Consider the following 25,689-nt stretch of genomic DNA (forward strand, 5'->3'; position numbering starts at 1 on the left):
AATTTAAAAATCTCACTGGGCTACAAGATAGCCTTCTGGAATGCTACTCAGTATTGTTACTAAATTAATACTAAATAAAACCACTTGTGGGTTTTTAAAAAAGCAATGCATACATTTCCTTTTTCAGTGTATGAATGTATACCTTTTCTCATTTTATTACCTGAAACATATGTCTTTCCAAAGGTCCCTTATAATATCAGTGGTTGGCTTGAAAAGAACAAAGACATTCTTAACGAGACAGTGGTGGCTCTCCTTCAGAAGTCCTCCAATAAAGTCCTGGCCAGTCTCTTTACAAACAACTTCCTCTCTGGCAGTGGTGAGTTGGTCTCCGTTGAAGTTTGACCTCTACTTGGGAATTGGTGGGTGAGGTGACTTTTACAACAGTCTTTTCTGCTTTCTGTGATAAAAACTTCTGCTTTCTGTGAAGTTCTTCCTGTTGTAGAGGATTCATTGCCAATTCCTGCTTTTGTTTAGACTTACCTACAAAGAAAAAAATCAACAACACAGCTTGATGAATGTTTGGGGACAATAATAATCCTCAAATAGATATCAAGAGACTAATCTAAGTTTTACAAATCTTAATTGACTTTATTTGCAATTCTAAATTGTTTGACAATCTGAAACAACAAAAAGAAAAAAACCAGAGTCATATTACCCCATCCCACCACACGAGTAAGAGGTGCTCTTCATATCTAGAGACAAGAAAATGATGCATAAAACTGGAAGTTCTTGAGACAACTTTGTTGCTTAGAGCTCGTATTTATCTTAGGTGAATATGGTTTGAATAGTTGGCTATTTTTGACTAGTGTGGGAAGTCCTTCTGTATGTGTTGATTTATTGGTTAATGAATAAAGAATCTGCCTTGGCCTGTAATAGGGCAGAGTAGAGCTAGGTGTGGAAAACTAAACTGAATGCTATGAGAAAGAAGGTGGAGTCAGAGAGAAGCCATGTAGCCCCACCGGAGAACTTTACTCGGTAAGCCACTGCTTTGTTGTGATACACAGATTAATGGAGATGGGTTAGTTTAGGATATGAGTTAGCCAAAATTATGCTTAAGCTTTTGACCAAGCAGTAACTTAAAGAATATAGTTTCTGAGTGATTGTTTCATGGTCTGGGCAGCCAGAAATGAACAAGCAGCATCTCCCAACAGATTAGGACATGGCAACTTGCTCAGCGTTGGCTGTAATTTGCCAACCAGAGAAACATTTTAGATCAATTTAAAAAGTCCTAAAGCAGCTTTGGGCCAAAGTTTTTCTATCTGTCTATCTATCTATCTATCTATCTATCTATCTATCTATCTATCTATCTATCTATCTATCTATATCATCTTTTTTGTTGTTGTTAATACAGGTTGAAAAATCACAATATTTCCACTGGGTCCACTTTATTTATTTTGCAAAATGGGAACTGTAGGTAAATAATAAATCTGTCTAGTTCAGATTCCCTCAGCACACATGGGATGGAGTGTACCAGCTATTCTTTCAATAGGGTGTGCACTCTTCCTAACATTCTCTCCTTTCTATTATTTTATACCCAGCTTCATATTAATTCCTGGTCTTTCTTAGCTTATTTTAGGTCTCCTGATAACATGGTCAAGAAATAGATGTAGAATTTAGCATTTCCTGCATTTTTCACTGCATGACAATATAATTAAGGAATAGCATACTCTGGGCCTGTGCAGAGGAGAGAGAAATGAAAGTGATTTTGTTTTGTTTTTGTAATTTGGGGACAATACAGTTGCCTGGTTCTACTTTTAGTATTCTTTTTAAAAGACTGTGTCTTGACAGTGACTGATCCCAGACTTCTTACAACTGGCACAAGTACTGTGTCCCCCTTTGGCCTGTGTCTTTTATTGTGCCTCTGAGTTGGAGAGGCAGTGGCCATATAATTTACACTTTTTTTTCTTATTTTATTGAGCTATACAATTTTCTTTCCTCCTCTCTCTGCCGCTCCCCTATCCTTCAACCCTCTCCCATGGTCCCCATGCTCCCAATTTACTCAGAAGATCTTGTCTTTTTCTATTTCCTGTGTAGATTAAATCCATATATGTCTCTCTTAGGGTCCTCATTGTTGTCTAGGTTCTCTAGGGTTGTGAATTATAGGCTGGTTTTCTTTGTTTTGCGTAAAAAAAAAAACTTAGCAACTTGGGAGTGAGTAGATATGATATTTGTCTTTCTGGGTCTGGGTTACCTCACTCAATATGATATTTTCTAGCTCCTTCCATTTGCCTACAAAATTCAAGATGTCATCATTTTTTTCTGCTGTGTGGTACTCCATTGTGTAAATACACCACATTTTCCTTATCCATTGTTAGGTCGAGGAGCATTAAGTTGTTTACAGGTCTGGCTATGACAAACAATGCTGGTATGCACATAGTTGAGCATATGTCCTTGTGGTACAATTGAGCATCCTTTGGATATATGCCCCAAAGTGGTACTGCTGGTTTTGGAAGAAGGTTCTTTCCTAATTTTCTGAGAAATCAACACACTGACATCCAAAGGGGCTGTATCAGCTTGCACTTTCACCAGCAATGCAGAAGTGTTTCCTATACCCCACAATCTCTCCAGCATAAGTTGTCATCAGTGTTTTTGATCTTGGTCATTCTTACAGGTGTAAGATGGAATCTCAGAGTTGTTTTGATTTGCATTTCTCTGATGACTAAGGATGTTGAACATTTCCTTAAGTGTCTTTCAGCCATTTTAGATTCCTCTGTTGAGAGTTCTCTGTTTAGGTCTGTACTCCATTTTTTATTGGATTATTTGTTCTTTTGATGACCAATTTCTTGAGTTCTTTGTATATTTTGGAGATCAGACCTCTGTGTGATGTGGGGTTGGTGAAGATCTTTTCCCATTCTGTAGGCTGCCATTTTGTCTTGTTGATTGTGTCCTTTGCTTTACAGAAACTTTTCAGTTTCAGGAGGTCACATTTATTAATTGTTTCTCTCAGTGTCTGTGCTACTTGGGTTATATTTAGGAAGTGGTTTCCTGACCACACATAAGAGAATCAGAGCAGGAGATGGCCAGACAGTTGGGAAGGGATTTGGAGTTTCTCTCTTCAAGGTGTACTACATTCTTAGCACATAGAAGGAAAGAACTATGTTTAAAATATTTACTCTAGCACTTCTTATAAATAATTCCTTCTAAAATTCTAACTCATTCACACATTAAGTAGTCCACAATAGCTATACTTTCTCTTGGCAAACTGATAGATTTTTAGATCAGAGTTGTAGCTTAAAAATGAAATGTCAGGTAATTGTATTCCCTATTCAAAGGTGGGGAATTACACAGAAATCATGTAATCCCCTTAGAGGACCTGAGCCTCCCAAAAGAGCATTCATGATTAAATTTCATGACATGTTCTCTATAAAGTTACTATTCAGGTTCAGAAAATATGTGTTTTAGTTTTCTGTACTGATATGTATCCTACAGTCTCCAAATTGCCCATGGCTTTTGTCCTTTCTGCTGTTATACATCTGAGTGAATCAGGACTGCACAGCTGTTGACAGGATATTTGACTTAGTGTAGATTCTTTTACTTCAATAATAAAGAATGGGGAATAGATTTGCCTTTTTCATAAACCTTGAAAGCAAAGTATGTGGGTGTTACCATAAACAGTCAACACAGGTAAACTAAAAAGACAAACATAAAAAGGCCTATCATATCATACAGGGGTGACTACTAGTAATATTTCATTTGCATGTCTCCCAAGATTCTTCATTTGCAATCACTTATAACCTAACTGTGCTTAAACCTAGGCATACACACTCAAGATAATGATATTCAAAATAGATGTTCTGTAACTTCTTCTCTTAAAATAAAACTAAAAATTTTCCATATTTGTTATATATCTACATAAATCATTTTAAAGCTGGAGTATTCATTCTACTGTATGAATGTTTATTCATAAGTTAATGTTTTTAATAGACTTTTCTTAATTTCTCTTTTGCTCAAATTTTTCCACAGTGACTAGATAATATTTGAGTGAGTATCATTATATAGCTTTCTGATTATTTCTTTAGGGAGAAGCACTTTAGGCATTTTTTTTGAAGGATGTATGTATTCTCAAAGCTTTTTGGTACATACTATCATGTTTTAAAACTTGGATGAATTTGTTTTTATCAACATGATGACAACACTATATGTTATGGAAAATGAAATTTTTAAACCATTTTTTTCTTTTTCTTTTTAAGCTACACAGTTTGGTGAGAAGGCCCGCAGGAAAGGAGCATCATTCCAATTGATTTCATCTCTGCATAAAGTAACGTGCATTTTAAAATTAATTAATCCTTACTAGTGTGCATGTATGTGATGTGTGAGCACGCATTTCATAGCAGTCATGGGAAGTCAGAGAGCAGCTTTGTGAGTTCAGTCCCCTTTCACCTTTATGTGGGCCCTGGGCATCAAATTCAGGTAACTAGGCTTCCAGGGCAAGTATGTTTACACAGAGAGCCACTTCTTCAGCCTTACATAAAGCCACTAACGTGTGGATAAAGCCATCTTGTTATTGTGAATGGCTTTAGAAGTCACTAGTGGTGTCCTGACTAGGTTCCATTTGTCAGCCTGTACTAGTCCTCTGGCTGGTGTGACTGTTGACTCATAAAGGCTCCCAGTGGGTAGAGCTGCCCTCAGGCAATAAGAAGCTAAGACACATCATTGTCCACCTCTCCAGACTTTGGCTCTGCTCTGCTTTTAGAGAGGACCGCTGTGGTCCACTGAGTGTGTGCAGTCAAACCTGAGGCTGAATTCCCACCATTGCCTTTTCTTCTGTTCTCTATCCTGTTCCCTCTACTCTTAAATGTTTTAAACCATCTCAGATTGTGATTCTGTACAATTTGATCTAAAATAAAGGCTTTAAAGATAGAAAACTGAAGAAATGATAAGCAACTTTTTTTTCACTCAGCTTCAAAAGTTACTGAATTCAAATTCAAAGTAGGTGGAAATGACTCAAAACGGCACTGTGACTGTCGGGTAAGTATTGCCTTGCCATAGGAGAGAAAATAATGTGTTTGGTAAGCATGTAAAAATGTTGAATTCATCGTCTCCCTGTTGGTGCTCTCGTTGAATATCAGATTCAGCTGACAGATTTAGACTTTCTGAAGTTCTTTTGCAGCTTGCAAAGTGATTTTGTGTTTATTATGGCTTTTATTTTAGGAAAACATAAATAAATTGATGGCAGATTTGAAATCAACATCACCTCATTTTGTGAGATGTATAAATCCAAATATGAACAAAATGCCAGGTAAGAACTAGACATTTTTACAATTTGCAGTAGGAAATATATTTCTTAGTTCATTCAGCCTTGTTGGATGTACTTTAAAGAATTATTTGCCATTTACTCTATAGAAAAGTAGATTTCCATATAGAAAAATGAAAGGAAGTCAAATTTGATGTCTCTGGAACCTTCCCCAGGCTGCTGTGAATTCAGTTTTAGGTGGCCACACAGAAAGACTTCCTAAAGTTGGCTCCAAATGAATTGATCTTTGAATTTTAGGTGAAAACATGGGTGCTTCACTTCTATTTCATTCATTAAAAAGAGAAAATAATCTTAAATAGATTGAATAATCAGTCAGGATGATATTTTGTCACATGAATAATATTGGGTTTTCATAATCTAAATTGACCATGAAGATCATTTCAGAAAATGTTAAACATTTTCTCTAGTAATCTTTCCAAAATTAGTATCTTCCCTTTGTCTGCCCATTTCCTTAGTTATGTACATCTTGATGGTAGACACTCTTGCAATGAATTAATGACATCAAGAAGCTGATGAGAGGACAATGCTCATTTTCCCATTCTCAAAACTACTCTGCCAAATTTAATTCTCTGGATCCCATTCCTTAGATTACGGATCAAAGGTTTCAGTCAACATTTTGGAATATCAGTATTCCAAGAGCTTTAGTTTGAGTTGTGCAGACTTACAGGAGCCCATATGACAAGTACTATGTCTTCAGACCATCAAGCATCCTTGGAATTCATACCCTAATTGTGCTGATTATGATCTATATGGCTCTGTACTATTTTTTGCTCTTATTAATTTACTGTAATTACGAACCCAATCTTGACAGCCTGGGACCTAATTAGGTCTGTGATGCCAAGTAATGTTGTTATTGGAATTTTTATAAGGGAGACATTTCAACATTACATGTTTATTTGTGTATATACATACATATATAACTTCTTTTTTCTTATAAATTGAGTTCTTTGTTTTTATTTGTGTGTGTGTATGTCATATTATTAGGACTAGAATAACACAAGACTTTATACAAGCTAGTCAAAGATGCTATCTTTGCTACATTCCCAGACCTTGACTAGGATTCTGAATGCATCTAAGTCTAGCAAAGAACACAATTAGTCACCTCTGACTTTTGGAACACTTATCCTATTATAAGATGACTTCAATGGAATCAATGAAAATATCAGCAAGTTTTCAAAACAAAAGCTTCATGCTTTAAAACAATCTTTAATATGTAATGAAGGGAATGAGTGGATTTCATTGTAAAGTGTCAGAATCTTTTAATCCCTCTTGTTATAAAAGATCTCGTCCTGTACATAGGATTGGAGTACAGACATAGGGTTTAGCTTATGTCTGTGATCTGAAACATAGTTAGAGACACAGCAAGCCTTTGTGAAAGGAGTGGTCCTTGGCTTTGTCCAGAGTACTTGATGAAGGTCAGATAAACTGGCTTCTTGGATGGTTTCTTAAAGGCTTCCACCAGAGATTCCAGCTGACAGCTATAGAAGGGATGCTTTTGTTGAACAAAGTGGTGACAGAAGAATACTGCACTATAGAATAAATGTAGATATTGACATCGGAATAGGGGAATTGAATTGGTAACAGAATTGGTTCTCCAGCAGCTGTGTTGTAATGGTGTCTTGGAAAGGTTTAGAGTGAAGGGTTTACAGGTCTGATGCTATATGATGACTTTAATCAAGGCAGACATCGTTTGAGGTTCAGAAAGTCTGAACCTGATGTGCTCTTCTGTGTTGAGTGTTTATGTATGTACTGTTTGTTTTCTTGCTGTCCTCCACCCTATAGCAGAAGAGGGAAGAAAGAAGGCCTGAATGTGGGCAAATCCACTCTAGGCATAATGCAAATAGAACTTTGTGGTTGGTCCACCTTCTCCTTTCTTTCTACTACCTTCCCCATTTTGTAGTCTCTCCATCTCCTACTGGAAATGGCAGCCCACTTGAGCCCTCATCAGTTTCTCTTGCTGCTTTCAGTTGGCAAATGTATCTGATGTCCGTCATTTGCACACAGCAAAATACATGATTTTTTTTTCATTTTCCAGGAGAATGTGCCTACAAAGTCTTATCTACCAGTTTATTCTACATTAAAAAAGGATTCTAGGTAAATCAGATCTGTAGAATCCTTTCTAGTAGGACAAGTGTGGCTGGAAGTTAGTGAACACCTATGAACACATGTGTTTCACACTGAATTCAAACTTTCTTTTACTACCAAGGTGCAACAATAAAGATAGTATTTGATGTTTGAGAATGTTGAGTCCTTGTGTCCCTCTCTTTCAGGTGTATTGGACCCTTTCTTGGTTCTCCAGCAGCTACGTAGTAATGGTATCTTGGAAGGGATTAGAGCATGCCATGAAGGGTTTCCAAGTCGGATGCTATATGACGACTTTAAGCAAAGGTAGACATACATTCGAAGTTCAGAAAGTCTGAAGCAGTCTCTTTTGTTTCCTCTGTATTGAGTATTTATGCGTGTACTATTCATTTGCTTGGTGTACTCCATTCCATAAATTGTCGTGATGAGACACATGCTGAGAGAGCTCCATATTATTTGTTCTTAAATTCAATAGCTATAGTACCCTTAAGTCTCCGTCAGTGGATATTAGACCAACATCCAGAAGAAGCATATATGGAAGGAAGTTGGAAAGCCTGGAGTGCATCTCTGAAATCTGTGTGCTTCATGATAGCTGTCACCCAATGAAGCTGTTGCATTTTTAACAACAATGAAAAAAAGGATTCAGTAATGTGTAGGTGGTAGGAGGCAGGGTAGGCATCTTTGCTTTCCACATCCTGAATTTGAAAAGTGAAAATTATAGTTTATCAAGACAATTCAAGAAAAATGTGAAAAAGCGAGAAGAGCACCCGTCTAGGAACTGAAAGGCACATGCCTACAGTTCCCCAACAGGGTGAAAAGCTTTGGCAAAATCAATTCAACCTCTCAGTTTCCCTGTTCACATACTAGAGCTACTTACATGTTCCCCCTTTTCCACTTCAGTCCCCACTTTCCCAGTAAAGTTAACTTGACAATTATATCATTGTAGAGAATATAATCTGACCCATTGGACCAATTGCTGATAGCATCGTCACTGTTGCTGCCAGGAGTTGGGTTAAGAGTTGAGCAGATCGGAAGGGGAGCTAGAGGTCTGCTCTAGCTTTCCCTTTAGAGTACTCTTTGTTTGTGTCATATGATCCTCTGGTTCCATTTCAAAATAGGTACTGCATTCTAAACCCAAGGATATTTTCAAAGAGTGAGTTTCTGAGCGGCAGGAAAGCAGCTGAAGAAATACTTGGCTTCTTGGCGATAGACCATTCCCAGTACCAGTGTGGAGTCACCAAGGTAACCCAGAAATGTCAATGCATTTGGGAGGGAAGTGGGAGCGAAAAGCATACATTTTAAAATATTGGTAAATGCTTAATTGTTAAATAAGTTCTTCAGTTCTTGTGACCGGAAATATTACAGATAGAGGCCAGTTCATCACGGAGACTTGAATTCTGCTTGAAAAAGAAAATCCATTGTTACTTAAACAAGTTTAGATTCTATTTACATCATTTATTTCAGTATTGAGGGTTAAATTTAGGCCCATGCACAGTCTAGTCAAACACTTCCTCTTTGAATTACACTCCATCTTGCAAATAAATTTTTATAGCTAATTGCCTAACCAAATTCAGGCCAGTATGTAAAATTCTGAATTGACCTTTCTGTGCTAGAAAACAGAGTAAGAGAATGTGAACCAGGCTCCCAGAGATAACTGCTTGCACATGTGAAATGCTTTATGAAGTGTGCTGAATTGGAAAATAATTATTACTTGAATAATTTAGTAATTTAAATTTCAATTAGAAACCACAACCAATTTTCTTAAATATGATTAAATTCTACTTTACCCAAGAAACCCACATATTTCTGGAAATTTCTGGTTACTAGGCTTGATATTTTCTGGTAGTTTTTCTTAATAACATCCACGTGAGGCCGACATTTTGAAAGAGAGTGTGAAAAAACAGGGTGAAGATATTTCTGTCTACTTTCTGTCTCTCCATCCTTCCTGAGCTTGCCTCATTATTCTTTAACCTCAGCCTTTTGAGTTGCTAGGATTATAAGTGTCTGCAACCAGCCTAACCTTGCAATATAGTTTTATGAATGTTTCTTTATTTTGAGTACTTAGAAATTAATGTTTATCATTTGTGTTTTTCCCCCTTATATCTCATTGTTTTTGCTATATGCCACTCATCAGGACTCAAGCTCATGTGAGCTAGTGAGAATCCCAAGTCACATATATTAAGGAGGCTTTTGCTTGTGAATGGGAAGATGAAAGTGCGAGGGACTCATTACAAGACTGGTCATATTTTGAGCAGAGATACACCTTCACAGTTGCTCAAGGTGCTTTTAAGAATGGCCACATGCATTCCTTGATGAAAGTTGCATCTTAGGCAGCTTATCACCTCACCTTGGTTCTTATTGATTACTCTTGGGAAATGCCAAGTTTCTCATATGTAGAGCAAAATTATCTTCTAGTGTGTGGGTCAGTAAACTAAGATGCAACAACCATATGGTGGTGTGGGAGGTCCTTCTGCATATGTGTTGCTTTTAATGGTTAATGAATAAAGCAGCTGCTGTCAGCTAATGGCTTAACAGAGTTTAGCCAGGCTGTAAGAGATATATAGGGAGAGAATAGGCGGAATCAGGAGAGGCCATGTAGCCCCACCAGAGACAGACACCAGATGTTGGACGGAACTTTACCCAGTAAGCCACAGCTATGTGCCGATACACAGATAAATGGAGATGGATTAATTAGTTCAGGATATAAGAGATAGAAAAAAAAACAACCAAACAAACAAAACTTAAGCTATTGACCAAGCAGTGATTCAAATGATATAATTTCTGAGTGATTATTTCAGGTCTGGGCAGCTGGGAATGAATGAGTGGCCTCCACATACAACATGGGTATTTAAAAATTACTTCCAGTGTCCTGTTATTTCTCTTCCACCTATTCCCAGGGTCCCTTTATGGTTTCATGGTTTCTGTGGTTACTCCATGTTGTAAATTCACATCTGAGACTATGGAGGCAGGAATCACAGATAAGAGAGGATATTCAGCTTTTGTCTTTCTGATCTGGGTTACCTCACTCAATATAGTCTTTCCTAGCTCCACCCATTTACCTACAAATTTCATGATTTCATTTATTTTGTGATAGAAGAATAGTATTCCATTGTGTATAGGTACCACACTTTCACTGTTTCCTCACTGGTTGAACGAAATTACTATTCCATTCCTGGGAATAGCATTATCAATGGACATGTTAACATGGACGGAATAATTTTATGGGGTTCCACTCCTACCCAAAGAACCACATGCAGCTAATGATTGCCAGAAGGGGAATTAGCCTCTCTTAGAGATGAGCACCCTTATTGGTTGTAAAATGTAGATTGAGGTGTACTTTGAAACAACATATACACAAATAAGAAAAATGGACTCAGGAAGTTGTGTTTATATATATTTGTGTGTCTGTGCATGCATATGGCACACACGTAAATACACACACAAAGAAAGAAGAGGGAGATAGAGATAGATGCCCCCCACAGAGAGTATAACAAAAGAAAAATATGCTATTGACTTGGAAAGGAAATTTGGCAAGGATTCAAAGGATGGAAGCTGGAAGGAAAGGGAAGTGTTTTCATTTTACTTCTATTAAAAACATATTGAAAATAAAATGAAACCATAGGCAGCTAGCTAAAGTCATTTTATATTTAAAAAATTATTTAGAAAAGCAAACAAATATTCAACACAACCATTTATGACCCACCATACCCAAAATATTTCTGACCTTATCCTTTACAGAGATAGCTGTGAACCCTGCCAAGTCCTTTGTAATGCCGTGTATCTGCAAAACTTAGATCATGTTCCTTAAACAATATTATTAATCAAAGGGGAATAGAGAACAAATGATCAGGCTGCCAATATGTCCAATATAAAATGTCCGTTATAACCTTTAGATTTATAAAGTTAACTTCCCTAGGATGTAAATTTTACACAATGAATAAAACCTGTACAAAGACGTAGGATTGATAAAGTTGTCCCATAGATGCTTCAGTTGTGCATGGCATCATTCAGATACTACTGGATTTATCTGATGTGTGAAACTGTACCTGGCTTACTTCCTTTAGGTGTTTTTAAAACTTAGCATTCTGGATCAGTTGGAAGAAAGGAGAGATGAAAAGATATCTAAACTCTTCACCTTATTTCAAGCCAGAGCACGGGGAAAGCTGATGCGTATTACATTCCAGAAGATTCTAGAAGAAAGGTACTAACTCATTATGGTACTCTCCCACCTCGAGAGCAATTCATATCTTGACCAATGTGATTTTATTTCATTGCCCCACAATAGACTGTGGAATAGAGACTAGCTTCCATAGTCTGAGTCTTGACAATTTCTTAATATCTGCATACAGAAAAGGCAGTATAAAGGGCCTTCCTGTTTCTTCTCACCTTCTCTTTGGGAAGAATTACAATTTAGAATTATGATATTGAAAGGTGATGTCTTTGACAATTGTGGCAGTAGCACACCTGAAAAGATTGACACACACCTAAATAAGACTTGAACAATGGCAACGCTGACAGACATGTTGACATGGAAAAGGGGAAGTCTTCTAAGGTCCCACCCTACTTAAAGACCTAAAGGCAACAAATTAAGAGGGGGGGGAAGGTAGCCTTTCCCAGAGATAATCACTCTAATTGGATATCCAATACAAAGTAGTCAGCTCTGAAGTTCTACGTATACAAATGGATGCAGCAGGCTTCATTTATATATTTATGCATATATATTTATGTAAAACCAAAGAAAAAGAGATATTCAGCTTGAGAGAGAGAGAGAGAATGAGGGAGGATATGAGAGTGGTTGGAGGGAGGAAAAAGAAGGTGAGAAATGATGCAATTATATTTTAATTAAAAAATATGTTTAAAAAAAGATTGTCAACACATATCCTAAAGCTAACTTTGAAGAGGTATAGTCATATCGTGTGGGTGTGCATGCATGCATGCATGTGTGCTCTGGCCACTGTTTCTTCCTCTGGCTGAACAACTGTGGGTCCTAATGACTTACAATTATACCTCCCTTATTTTCTTATTACATTTCAGGTAAGTTCAGTACAAACATTTATAACTACATTTGGACAACTTGTTATTTTTTTCTAAAGTTTTAGTTGACCCATGGAAAGCAAACTAATAAAATCCTTTTTGTTTGTTTGTTTTTGATTTTATGTTTTCAATAAAGGGTTTCTCTGTATAGCTTTGGAGCCTGTCCTGGAACTTTTTCTATAGACCAGGTTATTCTCGAGCCTAGAGAAATCTGCCTGCCTCTGCCTTCTGAGTGCTGAAATTAAAGACATGAGCCATTACCACCTGGTGCTAATAAAATCTTCAAATAAACTGACCAGGAACAAGAAATTTTGTATTGGTAATATTTTTTCTTGGCATAGTTTAACTTCTAGAGGAAAGCCCACAAGGTTTGGTATAAGTTCCTTGAGTGACATTTTGTTAATTCTGTTTGTCCAAAAATGATCAAGACCACAAAAAAAAAAAAGAGAAATTTTAACTCTTGAGGATCTTTTGTGAGTCTTTTATAGCAATCAGTGTAGCACAGGAGATTAGTTAGTAAAAGACATGTTTTCTGGGTTTTGTTTGTTTGTTTCTGTTATTTTTGTTTGAGAGAGGGTGCTATTAGCCCAGGCTGGTCTAGACTTCATTGTGTGGACCAGGCTGACCTTGAACTTCCAATGATCTGTCTCTACATCTTGAGAATGCTGGGCTCTCAGATGTGTACTATCACCCCTGGTTCCAGTTATATATACTTATGTAAAGCTGTGACTTTTTTCATATTTACTTCCTTTATTTCTAAAATGAGGCCATTAAAATCTATTTTCTAAATCATTTATCAAATGTTACTGTAAATTATATAAACATCATAGAATGTAGACACTAATATAGTGAGTTCTCATGACACCATAATCAAGGAATATTAATTCTTAACATTTTTATATAATTGCTGACAATTTAAAAATTATTAACTAACACCACTGAAGTCCTTTGTACTTTTCCCTTGATACAAATCTAATTTTCTCCAGATCCTGAATTGGTGTTAATTATTTTTGTCACATGTGTAAATGTGTAAATAATATAAAAATATGTTTGCATCCTTTACTAGATATACAGATCTCTTTTTGTTGTTTTTTGTTTGTTTATTTTGTCTTGTTTCTTTCGAGAGAAGCTTTCTCTATATAGCCCTCAGCTGTCCATCCTGGAACTTGCTCTGTGGACCAGGCTGGCCTCAAACCCAGAGATTTACCCGCCTCTGTCTCACAAATGCTGGAATTAAAGGTGTGCACTGTCGGGATCCAGCCTCAACAAGTTTGTACATTCTAGGGTAGGTGTGCGTGGATTAGAAATGTTAAAGAGAGTAGACAGAGATACAAAAGAAATACAGACACGTAGGATAGTACCAGGAGGGCAACTCAGTGAATACTGAATACTGAATCTACCTGCGTTTATTTTCCGTATGCTTATATACCCTAAACAAAAGGGGCAGGAAGAAGGCAAAAGATTGCTTTAATACGACACAAAGGACAACCAGAACCATTACCTGCTTTAATACCGAAAATATCAAGCCACTATTTTCTGAGTTAATCATTTGATGTTTTGGGCAGGATATGCAGTGAATATACCTTAGACCAAGTATCCTGTAGGCAGCCACTCCCTATTCAAACCTCTGGTTTTAGAATAGTGGGGGAACTTTCATAGGACCAAACTATGCCCATTGAATGTGGGTGACAGTTGTGTGACTTGGGCAGACTTTGGGGCCGCTGGCAGTGGGACCAGGACTTACCCCTAGTGCTTGAACTGTCGTTTTGGAGCTCATTCTTTTTGGAAGGATGCCTTGCTCAGTCTAGGTATGGGGGGACGACTTGGTCATCCCTCAAAGTGATGTGTCAGATTTTGTTGGCTGCCCTTGGAAGGTCTTATCCTTTCTGAGGAGTGGATGGGGGAGAGTGGGAGGAGGAAAGGGAGTAGGAACTGGGATAAATATGTAAAATGAGAAAAGATTGTTTAAAACATAAATTTAACAAAAATAAAAAATGAAGGAGCAGGAATATGCTTGAATTCTCTGACCTTTGGTCAGAGTGAAGCAGATCCACCTCTATGGGCCATCTTAATGTCCAAAACACCAAGTGAACACACCCTAGGTCAGGATTTCTTGTTTGTAGCCATACCTGTTGTCAACAACTTTGAAAGAGTAAAAATAAGCACAAAGTCTCTACCTTTAGTTAAGGTGGAACAGGAATCACATCTGTGGGCTCCCATAGTACACCACTATGCCTGTCTTAATAAAGATTTTTCTCTGTCTAGTCTTAGGTGATATATATGTGTCCTTAAATGTTTGATGGTTTTTCATGCTTACTTCATGTGAATAATATACTTTATGACGTTTAAAAGTCTTTTAAAAATATATCAGTATTGATGAGTATAGGGCTAGATCACTGAGTTTAATTGTTGTACAGTAGCCCATTGCTTAAATATAACACCACATATTTCTTTTCCCCGTAAACTAAATTTGTGCTATTTAAAATATCATGTACTGTTCCAATATGTTATAGTTTTCTAGTGACATTTTAATGATATTTCCCTCATTCTTATATGCAAGAGTTTCTTGAAGATGACATAACTCCAAATGTTCCATTCTCTGATAAGTTAGTGTCAAAGCACAGGCATGGGTGGTTCCTCAGAATTTTATGCTGCACACAATTTTAACTTTGCAGGATATTGTTTTCTGATTTACTACTCACCCGTGGTCCATGAGATTCCTCTTGTTGAATACTTTCATGAAAATGTGGTACTTTAGATTTTGATATATTTCTGACATTGGCAAAAGCTATCATTTCCATTTAAAGGATGATACTTTTTGTAGTCTAAAGTTTTTTGATGTATTCTTTAGAGAGTATTCCTCCTTCTTCCATTTTCTTTTTGTAAAGCTTTTATTTAAAATAATGAACCTATTATTTTTTTATTTGTATCTATTAATATATAATATTTCTAAATTAACCTATGAATGCATTAAATGGTAGATCTTTGAAACACAGAACCTACTTTTATTGATATTGATGTATTTTGTAATAATATTACAATGAGATTTTTAAAAATAAATTGTCTGGTCTAAAATTTCATTTAATTTTTGCTGTCTAGTTTTAGGCAAATATTTTAACCTTGTAAAAAAATTATTGACTGTTTTCTCTTTGCATACATGAAATATTTTACTCCAATTATCTAGCCAATGACTCTTTGGTACATTTCCCAATATAATAGCCTGAATTTGATATTTTTGATGGATTTCATAAATTTAATGTGTCTAGACAAATTATATTTTTCTCCTGGAGTCAGTTTATGAATTATTTACTAAATATGTATTATTGAATATTACGAATTATTTGTTTACATTATGTAATACTTAATTGTAAATGTTAAGCATTTACTATGTCTACAAGTTTACTCACAGAAAATAATCCTTATTAATTCCTAGGCCATTATACCTAGTATTGTTTATTTTTCTTTCTCTCTTTTATGTTATGTGTATATTTATTTAGTGTATGAGCTGGATAATTTTTATTACATTTTCTTTTCCCCCTCAACTTTATTAATTTGTTATCTCATTTTTGTTTTTTCAATTTGTTTTTGACTTATTCTTTACCTTTTCCCCGTGTTTTTGAAGTTTAATTGACAAAATTATGTTTATGGTATACAATCTGAGTTTTCATATATACGCATTTTGTGTAATGATTGCTGCAATCAGGGTAATTACTTTATCACCTTATATAGATATGTTTTGTGTGTGTTGAGAGCATTTAAGATCAACTATATTTAACGAGGTATGGTGTTGCATGCCTGTAATCCAACACTTGGGAAATGGAGGCAGAAGGATTAGGAATTTAAAACTGTCTAGATTACAATAGATACTGTATGTATTATATATAACATATACATACATAGAGTACATATACACACTTATATATAAATATATATCCATATATACACACATACATATATTTTAAGAAGTCGGCACATTTGTTACTTTTCTTATTGTTGTGATTAAATATCTGAGAAAAAAATCAGTTTAATGAAGGAAAGGGTCTGTTTGGGCTTGTTTTTTAAAGAGTTTTAACTGAGGAGAGAAGATTCAGCATGAATGGTCCCACAGGTGCCAAAGCCCTAGACACACTTTTTCCAGCCTACAAAGACATCACCACCCACCCAGCTCACACTTCTGCTTCTGCCTTCCATTGCTATGGACTATAAATACCCAATCAAAAATGATGCTGCAATAGTTTTTAAATTTACAAGCATGAGTTTTTCTCCATGAATTTGGCTCTTCTTCATTTCCTTTCATTATTTTTTTTTCCTTATACAGATATTTTTACCTCCAGGTCTTACTTATTGTGAGGTAATTTATTTTTATTATGCAATTATAAATAGGATTATTTTTATTTTTCTCTTTTCTGTGATTCATTAACTGTGTAACTGTGCTGGTTGCGCTTGATTAAACTCCCATTATATATATGGTGGGAATAACCTCAAATTTAGTCTTAATTAAAAGGTCTGTATTCTAAGGACACTTTTTAGACCATGGTTTCTACACTTTTGAAGATAAACCACTCTGTCAGAGGCTACATTCATTTATCGTGGAAGTAGAATTAAATTCTTAAATATTTCTGTCAGTTATATTGGGTGCATTGTTAGAAATGATATAATTTTGGGGGCTAAAATATGGTTATTGCCTTTTGTCCCTATTGTGATGTCAAAGCCTTTGATACTAGGTAATAAGAATCTAAGTTCGCCCTGCAAACTGTAGTTATACAGAACAGAAACTCTTTGCTTCTAGGACCTTCTGCAAGCTTGAGTTTTAAGAAAGGTGCAAACATCTGGATGCACAAGTTTACAACCTTCTCATGTATTTACAGTCTGCATGGCTCTGCTGTTCTCTTCCCACCACTGTGTTACTGGCACAGTTATAAGTGTACCTTCTCTAGTTGAGTATTTTTTTTTTTTTGGCTCCTTCAAGCTTCCTGGATCTGAGTGTTCTTCACTTAGTGACATGTCATAGATTTCTTGAGCTTTCTTCATTCTTTTTCAAATTCTTTTTCAATGTTTTAAAGAAATATAAGATGGTCTTACTTCAAAAGACCTACCTTCAATTTTACAAGGCTTTCCTTATCTTTAGCTTAGTGTGTGGCTGAAGCTAATTAGTTTTAATTTTGGTTTTACTGAAAAATTTCTCTGATTCCAAGACTTATTTTTAGTGACATCTTTCTTTTTATGGAAATTGTCATTTAGATCAAAAATTATTTTCTTTTTAAGAGAGAGAAAAAGTTGGTTGGCATGGTTCTGGGAGGAGTTGAGGGAGGGGCAATGATATGATCAAAATGTGTGAAAAAGTTAAATTAAATTTAAAACCAAATTTATGATTTGTTAGTAGTACTGGTTTGAACTTGGGCTGGTCTTTTGCATGTTGTCACAGTCTCTCTAAGTTCGTATGTACATCAGTTCTGTTGTGTATGGAAAAAGCTGTTTTCTTTGAGTACTCCACCACCTCTGGCTCTTACAATATTTCAGCCTCCTCTTGTGTATAGATCCCCGAGGCTTAAGGGGAGGGGCTTGATAAAGACATTGCACTTAGGACTCTCTTACCTTATGCACATTGCTGAATTGTGGGTCTCTATTGTGGGTCTTCTGTCCACTGCAAGAAGTTTCTCTGATGAGGGTTAAATGGGCAGGGGATCCAAGGGCAGGGTGGAGGGGAAGTGGGAGGGACAAATAGCAACAAAGGCTAATAAAAAGTCATATGGAAACCCCCAAAGAATTATTTTCTTAACCTTACTAAATGCTCCTGTATCTCACTGACTTTTCCTGGAATAATTATTTTTATTTCCTCTCTAAGAATTTAATAGAGTCCCTTCATGTTGCATTTCTGGCCATGTCACAAATTTTCCATATGTATGACATGTGTCAAGCTACTTGGGCTAATTAAGTTATAAAGAGGAAAGATTTATTTTAGCACATAGTTCCAGATGCTTCAGTCCATAATAGGCTTTGTTGTCTCGGATCATGAATCTAGGTAAATACATGATAAGTAGCCTACCATAAAAAATGCTGCTCTCACATGGAAAGAGAGAAGAAGATGGAGGAGTTACAGTGTTACTGATTAGTAGCATACTCCGATTACCTAACTTTGTTGATTATGTGTCTAGTAATAGAGTTCTTCTAGCCTATCACATTTTTGGTTTATAAATGTTCATAGTGGTCTTTTATAACCCTTTATGATTCTTTGGAATCTTTTGTGGTAGCCTTATTTATAATTGTATTGCCATTCTTTTTCATGTTTTTTTTTGTTTGTTTGTTTTTTCGAGACAGGGTTTCTCTGTAGTTTTGGAGCCTGTCCTGGAATTAGCTCTTGTAGCCCAGGCTGGCCTTGAACTCACAGAGATCCACCTGCCTCTGCCTCCTGAGTGCTGGGATTAAAGGCTTGCGCCACCGCTGCCCAGCTTCTTCTTCCTGTTTTTATTAGTATGCCTTAATGTCTTTCTCCTTTTTCACTCATATTTTAGGGATGCTCTTGTATTAATTCAAGAGAACATAAGAGCTTTTATGGCTGTGAAGAACTGGCTCTGGATGAGGCTCTTCCTCAAGATCAAGCCTCTTGCTAAGTCTGTGGGAGGTGGAGAGGAGATAGCTGGACTGAAGGAGGAATGTGCACAACTACAGAAAGCTTTGGAGAATTTGGAATCTCAGAGGGAGGAACTGAAAACAAAGCAAGTCTCCCTTGTTCAAGAAAAGAATGATCTACTTGTAAAGCTGAAGGCTGTGAGTGCTCCCGCCACCTGTTCTCTATAGCTAGCTTTAAATTTGACCCAGCCCAAAGACATTGCTGACTGGAGTAGGAGAAGCATGCACTAGCTTTTTAAAAACACTGCACATTTTATTAAGCTGAGACTGTGGAAACGTGTAAAAAGAAACCTTGCATCAAAATGAAGTAATTACATTGGCAGGATGTCTTAGAAGAAGGCATAAGCCTGAGCTGGAGAGACACTCAGTAGATAAAGCACTTGCTTTGGCAACTGTGGGTTTACAGACCCACAACCCAAGAAAAAACCTGGCAAGTGGAATAACCCCAGCATTCAGAACACTGAGATGGGAAATCTCTGGGGCACACAGGCTAGTTAGTTTAGTGGATCAGTGATCTCTGGGTTCAACTGAGAGACCCGGCCTAAACTGAGAAAATGGAGATCCATCCAGGAAGACACGTGCTACCAACGGACCTCCACACACATGTGCATACATGTGCATGAATACATGGGTGTCTATTACACACACATGTACGTGAAAGACAAGAAGAAGGATGAGGTGGAAAAGAAAAAAAAGACAAATTACTACTGGGTGTTCAGTGTATAATATCATCAGACTCTCACAGACAGGAACTGAAATACTGTATAATATCATAATAAAAACTATATAATATCATCATAAGCTATTATGGGGCCAGGAAGGTGTAGATCTATTGTTTTGAGACAAAGTGTTACTCTATAGCCCATGTCGGCCTGGAATTTACTATGTGATACAAGCTGAACTTGAACTCATGAAAGTCCTCTTATGTCAATCTCCCGAGTCCAGGGTTTACAGATGTGAGCCACCACACCTGAGTGAAGCTCTGGATCTTAACTGACTACGACTCAGTAGCAAGCCAGCAGATGGGATTTTAGTAGGTCTCACACAAGACGGACAGATCTTCAAAGCTTTCTTTCTGTAGGAACAACTCACAGTTTCTCAATTTTGTCTTCCTGCTTCCCCTCCTATAGTCCAAGTCCATTCTAATTAGTGGAATTTTTTTAAAAAGATCCTTTCTCAACCTTGGTATTGTAGCAAACGCAGCTGTGAAGAGTGAATTAACAAAAGATGAGTTGGCAAAGAGACCTTACTCTCAGATGTTTTGACTAAGTAGAGGATATGTGGATCCAAAGAGCCTGCATCTATGACCTTGCGTGTGCCAGGGCTAAGCACCACTATTTTGAAGGAGCCGTGCTACTTCCCTGCTAAAGCTCCTTCAGTCCCTGTAGCATGCACATTTCATATTCTAAACTCCCACGCCAGGCCATCAGTCTTCATTTCCTATCTGATGCCCACATACCATTTCCAATTCCCTCTCAGATTCTTTCTCTATAGTCCCCTAAATTGTCAAGACCTCAAATACCCGTAAGGGCAGGGGTGCTATTTTATCTTTATTAAACTCCTTACAAAGCACAGTGCTAGGTTGGAGAATGCTGGGTTCAAATACAGTTCTTTGTAGTTGGCTTTGATGTTCTTGCTATTAAATCTACTGAAAGTGCAACCTCACTGAAAACAAATGTAAGTTATTACTTTTAGGAAAAGAGAATTTATTAGTTTGTTTTGGGATGTGATTTGCCAGCATCCTCATAGGCTGTGTCGTAAAGAACACTTTGGACCAAAGCTGACATTTCTGGGCTGGGTTTAGCAGAGCACTAAGCAGAGAACTTCAGTGCATATCAGCCACAGTTATTAAAGCCTGTTTGGACTCCACTTGAAGATCCATTCTGTTAAGAAAAAAGAAAAAAACACATTGTGCAGTAGTTCTAGATGAGAACTGCTGGATTAGTTACTTTCCTGTTGCTGACACAGAATACTCGGACCAAGAACAACTTTGGGGAGAAAAGGTTTATTTTTGGCTTATAGTTCCAGAGGGGATAAAGTTCATCACCTCAGGGAAGACAGTCAGGGAAATCTCCATGAGGAGATTCTAGCCCTTGGGAGCTGGCTGATAGCATTTCATCCACACACGGTAAGCAGAAGGAGAAGGCAGAAAGTGGGGTCGTACGCCAAAACCCAAAGTCTCAGACTAAAGGTCCTGTAGCCTTCCCAAATAATACGACTAACTGGGAACCAAGTGTTCAAATGAATGAGGCTATCTATGGGAAATATTCTTCCAAACCACATACATGGCCTTTTAGTTCCTCTCTTAGAGAAGAGATTGGTCTGTGGAAGCTGAAGAAATGTGAGAGACAGAAGAGCTCAACTTGGGCAAGGGAGGAGTAAGCAAAAGAGCGAGAAACATTTTAAAACGCCGTCGTGGGTGATGTTGAAAATATATTGTAAATGTTACCGTTTTGGTGGGAAAGGCATCCTAAGCAGTCAGTAAAGAAACAGAACAAAGTCACAACACAACAAACCTATTCACGAGACTTATTGGGAGGGAAAAACCCAGGAGGGTGGCTGCCTCTGCTCAGGTGAGAAGCTGAAGAGAACTGAGCATTCTATATAGGCGTATATATAAGGTTTCTTGGCGGGGTGGGGGCTTTCCAGGATCGCCTAGGATTGGAGGGATTTTGTGGCCTGATCTTGGGGCAAGTTCAGGGATAGGTGTTTTTTTATTTTATTTTATTTATTTATTTATTTATTTTTTTCTTGTACGGTAGGGCCTGGCCACTCTCCAGCATCTGGGGCTGGGAACTTAATAGAAGTCTGGGGTGGGGCAGGGCCTAGCCAGTGGAGCTCCTTAGTTGGAGAGAATAGCCAACACATATGGAAGCAAATTCCACAGAAACATCATAAAGTTTGATCTGGGGGTCATGTTGTAACTTTAAATATAACGCGTTGACAGGTGTGGGAAATATTTTATCATCTTTTTTTTTTTTTTTTTTTTTTTTTGGTTTTTCGAGACAGGGTTTCTCTGTAGCTTTGGTGCCTGTCCTGGAACTAGCTCTCGTAGACCAGGCTGGCCTCGAACTCCCAGAGATCCGCCTAGTGCTGGGATTAAAGGCGTGCGCCACCACCGCCTGGCCTATCATCATTTATTTTTAAAGGGTACAGATAGACAAAAAGTAAAAAAGGACAAAGATTTTTTTATCCACGACTTAGTCATACTACAGCGGGATTAAGTGGACTGTTTATGAGAGAGCATAGTCACAGAAGATAAGCTCTCCCGACTGTTAAACCCCAGGAGGTTGCCAAGGTGCCCCTTTCTCCAGTCCCACTGGTGTGTTTAATGAAGTGGACAGTTGACCTCCTTCTTCCGTACTGGGTGACAGGTATAGGTCCTGTTCACACGCAGAGAGGGCTGCAGAAAACAGCTGTTCTTCATGTCAGCCTGTGGTGATAAGACCAGATGTTCCCCGGGTTTCCTCAGTATTGACCATTTCCTTCATTTGCTTTGACTTTTCATTTTTTTTTCCTAAATTGACCTCATATTTTTATTCTTCAGCAAAGTTTCAGATTTACTGTTTTATCATTTCTTCATGTTGACCTTTTGAGCCCTGTTTGTTTAGTTGTTCTTTAAATAGGAGTTATACAGAATCCATGATCCTAGACTTTTACCTTTATGCTACTCTGTATTTTCTTTACTGACACAACTTACATATTATAAAAGGTTAGTTAATAAATTTCCCAAACTGTCATTTTAGTTAGGATGATAGTGAGGTCTGAAGATGAAAGATGAGGATAGTCACAGTGGGTTTACTTTCACCATAAAGAAATACCCAAGAGAATTAACTAATGAAAGGAAAGGTTTCTTTTAGGTCACAGTTTTAGAGGTTGGTTATTCCCATAACATTTATGCCACTATTGTACCATTTGGACGTAGTTCTCCAGACCAGTCATTATTGTAGCTTTTATTGGTTACAGCTGGACAAGACTGTTGATGAGTTCTCCACCTAGTAGCATCCATAGAAAGTTCTAGCATTTCTTCATCTACATTTCACTTGATCTACAACATGAGAACAACGGGAACAGTGATATCTGGAGACAGTACATTTGAGAGAGTAAATATAACCAGGGCTTATGCTTTATATGCATAACTTGCGTAGTTTGCTGCTGGCAGAATCATTGAAGCAAAAATTGGAATTAATAGTGAAAGTTAATGATTCATAAATTTGTGAGTTCTAAAATCAGCCTGTGAATAAAATGTACTGCTCAGCTCAGATTATAGAAATATATACTTAACAAAATACATCAGGACATTTATAGCAATGTTATAAATATTATGTTGTACAAAAGAACTTTATTAAATAATATTCTAAGCAGTTGTCAGCTTATATGTCCATATCAGTTCTTCTAGGTGCTTTGATTTATATATGGTGCACTTTGTTGCTTTTGGAAGCATGCTAATTCTCTTAGGCCCCTGGGCTTCTATTAAGTGCCCTATTAGATGAGGTCACTTAATATACTAAATGGGCTTGAAATATAGAAGGCTTTTCCAAACACAAGCAACATCTTTACTTCCCAATAACAGGGTTAGGAACCTGGAAATGCTATTTCAGCTGCCTATGAAAGGTAGACAAAAGTCTTGGGCAGAGGGCAGGTAATTATCTCTTTATTATGTGTTAAACAGGTTCATCACCCAGCTGATAAATTACTTCCAGTTGTTGGCAATAATATTCACCTTCTTCTTATGGCAGGAACAAGAGACCCTAGCAAAGGCTGAGGAGCAGTGTGAGTCGCTGATTAAATCCAAGATGCAGCTGGAGGACAGAGTCAAGGAGCTCTCTGGGAGGGTGGAAGAAGAAGAAGAGATAAATTCTGAGCTGACTGCCAAGGGGCAGAAACTGGAAGATGAATGTTCTGAGATGAAGAAGGAAATCTATGACCTGGAAACAATCTTGGCGAAGTCAGAGAAGGAAAAGTGTGCAGCAGAGCACAAGGTCCTTTTCCTGTGGTGTTAGGAAAACTTGACTCTTGGGTACCAGAAGTGCTCTGTTAATTAACACAGTGGCCTGCAAATTCAGTGATGAATGCTAGAATCAGCAAAAATCTAAGGGTCTGATGAACTGTATTTTTACTCCTTAGATTTCTAGTTTGAATTTATAGGACCCTTTTAATGTACCAAATAAACTATTATTGCTCCTAAAATCTAATAGAGCAAAATGGTTTCATTGGGCCTTTAAGCATCCCTTTTGAAATGAGAATGAACATGATGACCTTTGCTAAAAGATAGTTTGGGATATGCCTACATCCCCAGATTTAGCAATGATTATGAGTCTGAACTTGAAGTTATCTCCTTAATTCCAGTTAAAGACGTTGACTTTTACCTTTAGCGGTGGTCTTTAATTTGTGCTTCTATATGTGGGTTGACTAGTGAGGAGTTGGAGTGAAACCTTTGACAAGCCTTAATTTCCAGGACGAAACTGTACTTAACAGATGATTCAGCAATGGGTTTTGTGGTGCTTTTCAGTGGGACAGACAGCAGCTTCCACCTTTACAATTGTTGTTTGTTGCATCCTGTCTTGAAACTGCTACTCTGTGGGGGCACTGAGGCATCATGGTAACACATGTTCCCCCAGATCCCAGTGATATTGTTATTATACAGAATAAGATTGGAAAATAGTTTGCACATTGGGTTTGGTGGCTATGGTAGATTAACGATCCCCTTTTGTGGGAAAAATTGAATTTAGAGAAAATGGCTCTTGATGACATTAGATGCCTGATGAATATTTTGGACTATGAAAGGGAAATGTCCTTGGTGTTAGAGCCAACTTTCCAGGGATGACTTTCCAGTCATTTTCCCACAGGTCAGGATCCTGACTGAGGAAGTGCACTCTTTAAATGAGGAAGTCAGCAAACTTACCAGAGCAGTGAGGGCTGCGCAGGAGGCCGAGCAGCAGACCCAGGATCATCTGCACATAGAGGAGGAGAAATTCAGCAACATGAGTAAAATGAGCCTGAAGTTGGGCCAACAAGTTGATGCGGTGAGCAGCAGCGGGCTGACCAGTTGGCCGTCTGTCTTCAGACATGTCTCTCATTTTTAGTTAATTAACCTAACAGGTCCATGATAGCTCAGTAACAGAGTGAACTCCCTTTAATATGCACCAGTAGAGGTGTTTTATTCTTAACATACATAAAGACCACAACAGTATGTGTGTAAGGTGAGCAACTTTCCCAGGAAGTGATCAAATGGACAACTGGCCACTCGCTATTCTTTGCCAGTTTAAGACAGATCTTATCATTTATAATCCATAAAACATTTACCCATCATTGATTTCTAGATTTTTTTTTTGGTAACCTATTGATGCACGTATTTTTTATTTAACTCTTTAAACTTTAAAATGATGTTCACTGTTTGATTTGTTTAGTGTGTGCGTGGGGGGATATACATTTCAATCATGCAGAAGTCAGATTACAACTTAATGGGAGTTGATTCTTTCCTTCCAGGACATGGATCCTGGGGCTCCCACTCAGGTCTTCAGACTTGTTGGCAAGTACCTTTGCCTGCTGAGTTCTATTGTGGGCCCTAAAATGCTTCTATGTACCATTTACCAAATGTTCTCAGACTTTTCTTTTTCCAGAAAGTATTTAATGTCGATACCTTCAATAAGGTATAAACTCTGACTTTTCTTTGGGTAAACAGTCTT

The 25,689-nt window shown here is 37.4% G+C and overlaps 1 protein-coding gene across 1 annotated transcript in view; it reads left to right on the forward strand.

Annotated features, from left to right (window-relative positions):
• Positions 1-25,689, forward strand: part of Myh15 (myosin heavy chain 15) — a 133,075-nt gene that overhangs the window by 38,354 nt on the left and 69,032 nt on the right. The window contains exons 16-24 of the mRNA XM_050163433.1: positions 184-316; positions 4,191-4,258; positions 5,152-5,239; positions 7,525-7,642; positions 8,455-8,578; positions 11,401-11,537; positions 18,883-19,138; positions 23,740-23,982; positions 24,850-25,026. Of these exons, the coding sequence (XP_050019390.1) occupies positions 184-316; positions 4,191-4,258; positions 5,152-5,239; positions 7,525-7,642; positions 8,455-8,578; positions 11,401-11,537; positions 18,883-19,138; positions 23,740-23,982; positions 24,850-25,026 (1,344 nt within the window). The remainder of the gene's footprint in view (positions 1-183; positions 317-4,190; positions 4,259-5,151; positions 5,240-7,524; positions 7,643-8,454; positions 8,579-11,400; positions 11,538-18,882; positions 19,139-23,739; positions 23,983-24,849; positions 25,027-25,689) is intronic.

The sequence above is a fragment of the Alexandromys fortis genome, unplaced genomic scaffold (assembly GCF_014885135.2).
Source record: "Alexandromys fortis isolate MF-2015 unplaced genomic scaffold, M_Fortis_MF-2015_v1.1 scaffold_131, whole genome shotgun sequence".
NCBI classification, from domain to species: domain Eukaryota; kingdom Metazoa; phylum Chordata; class Mammalia; order Rodentia; family Cricetidae; genus Alexandromys; species Alexandromys fortis.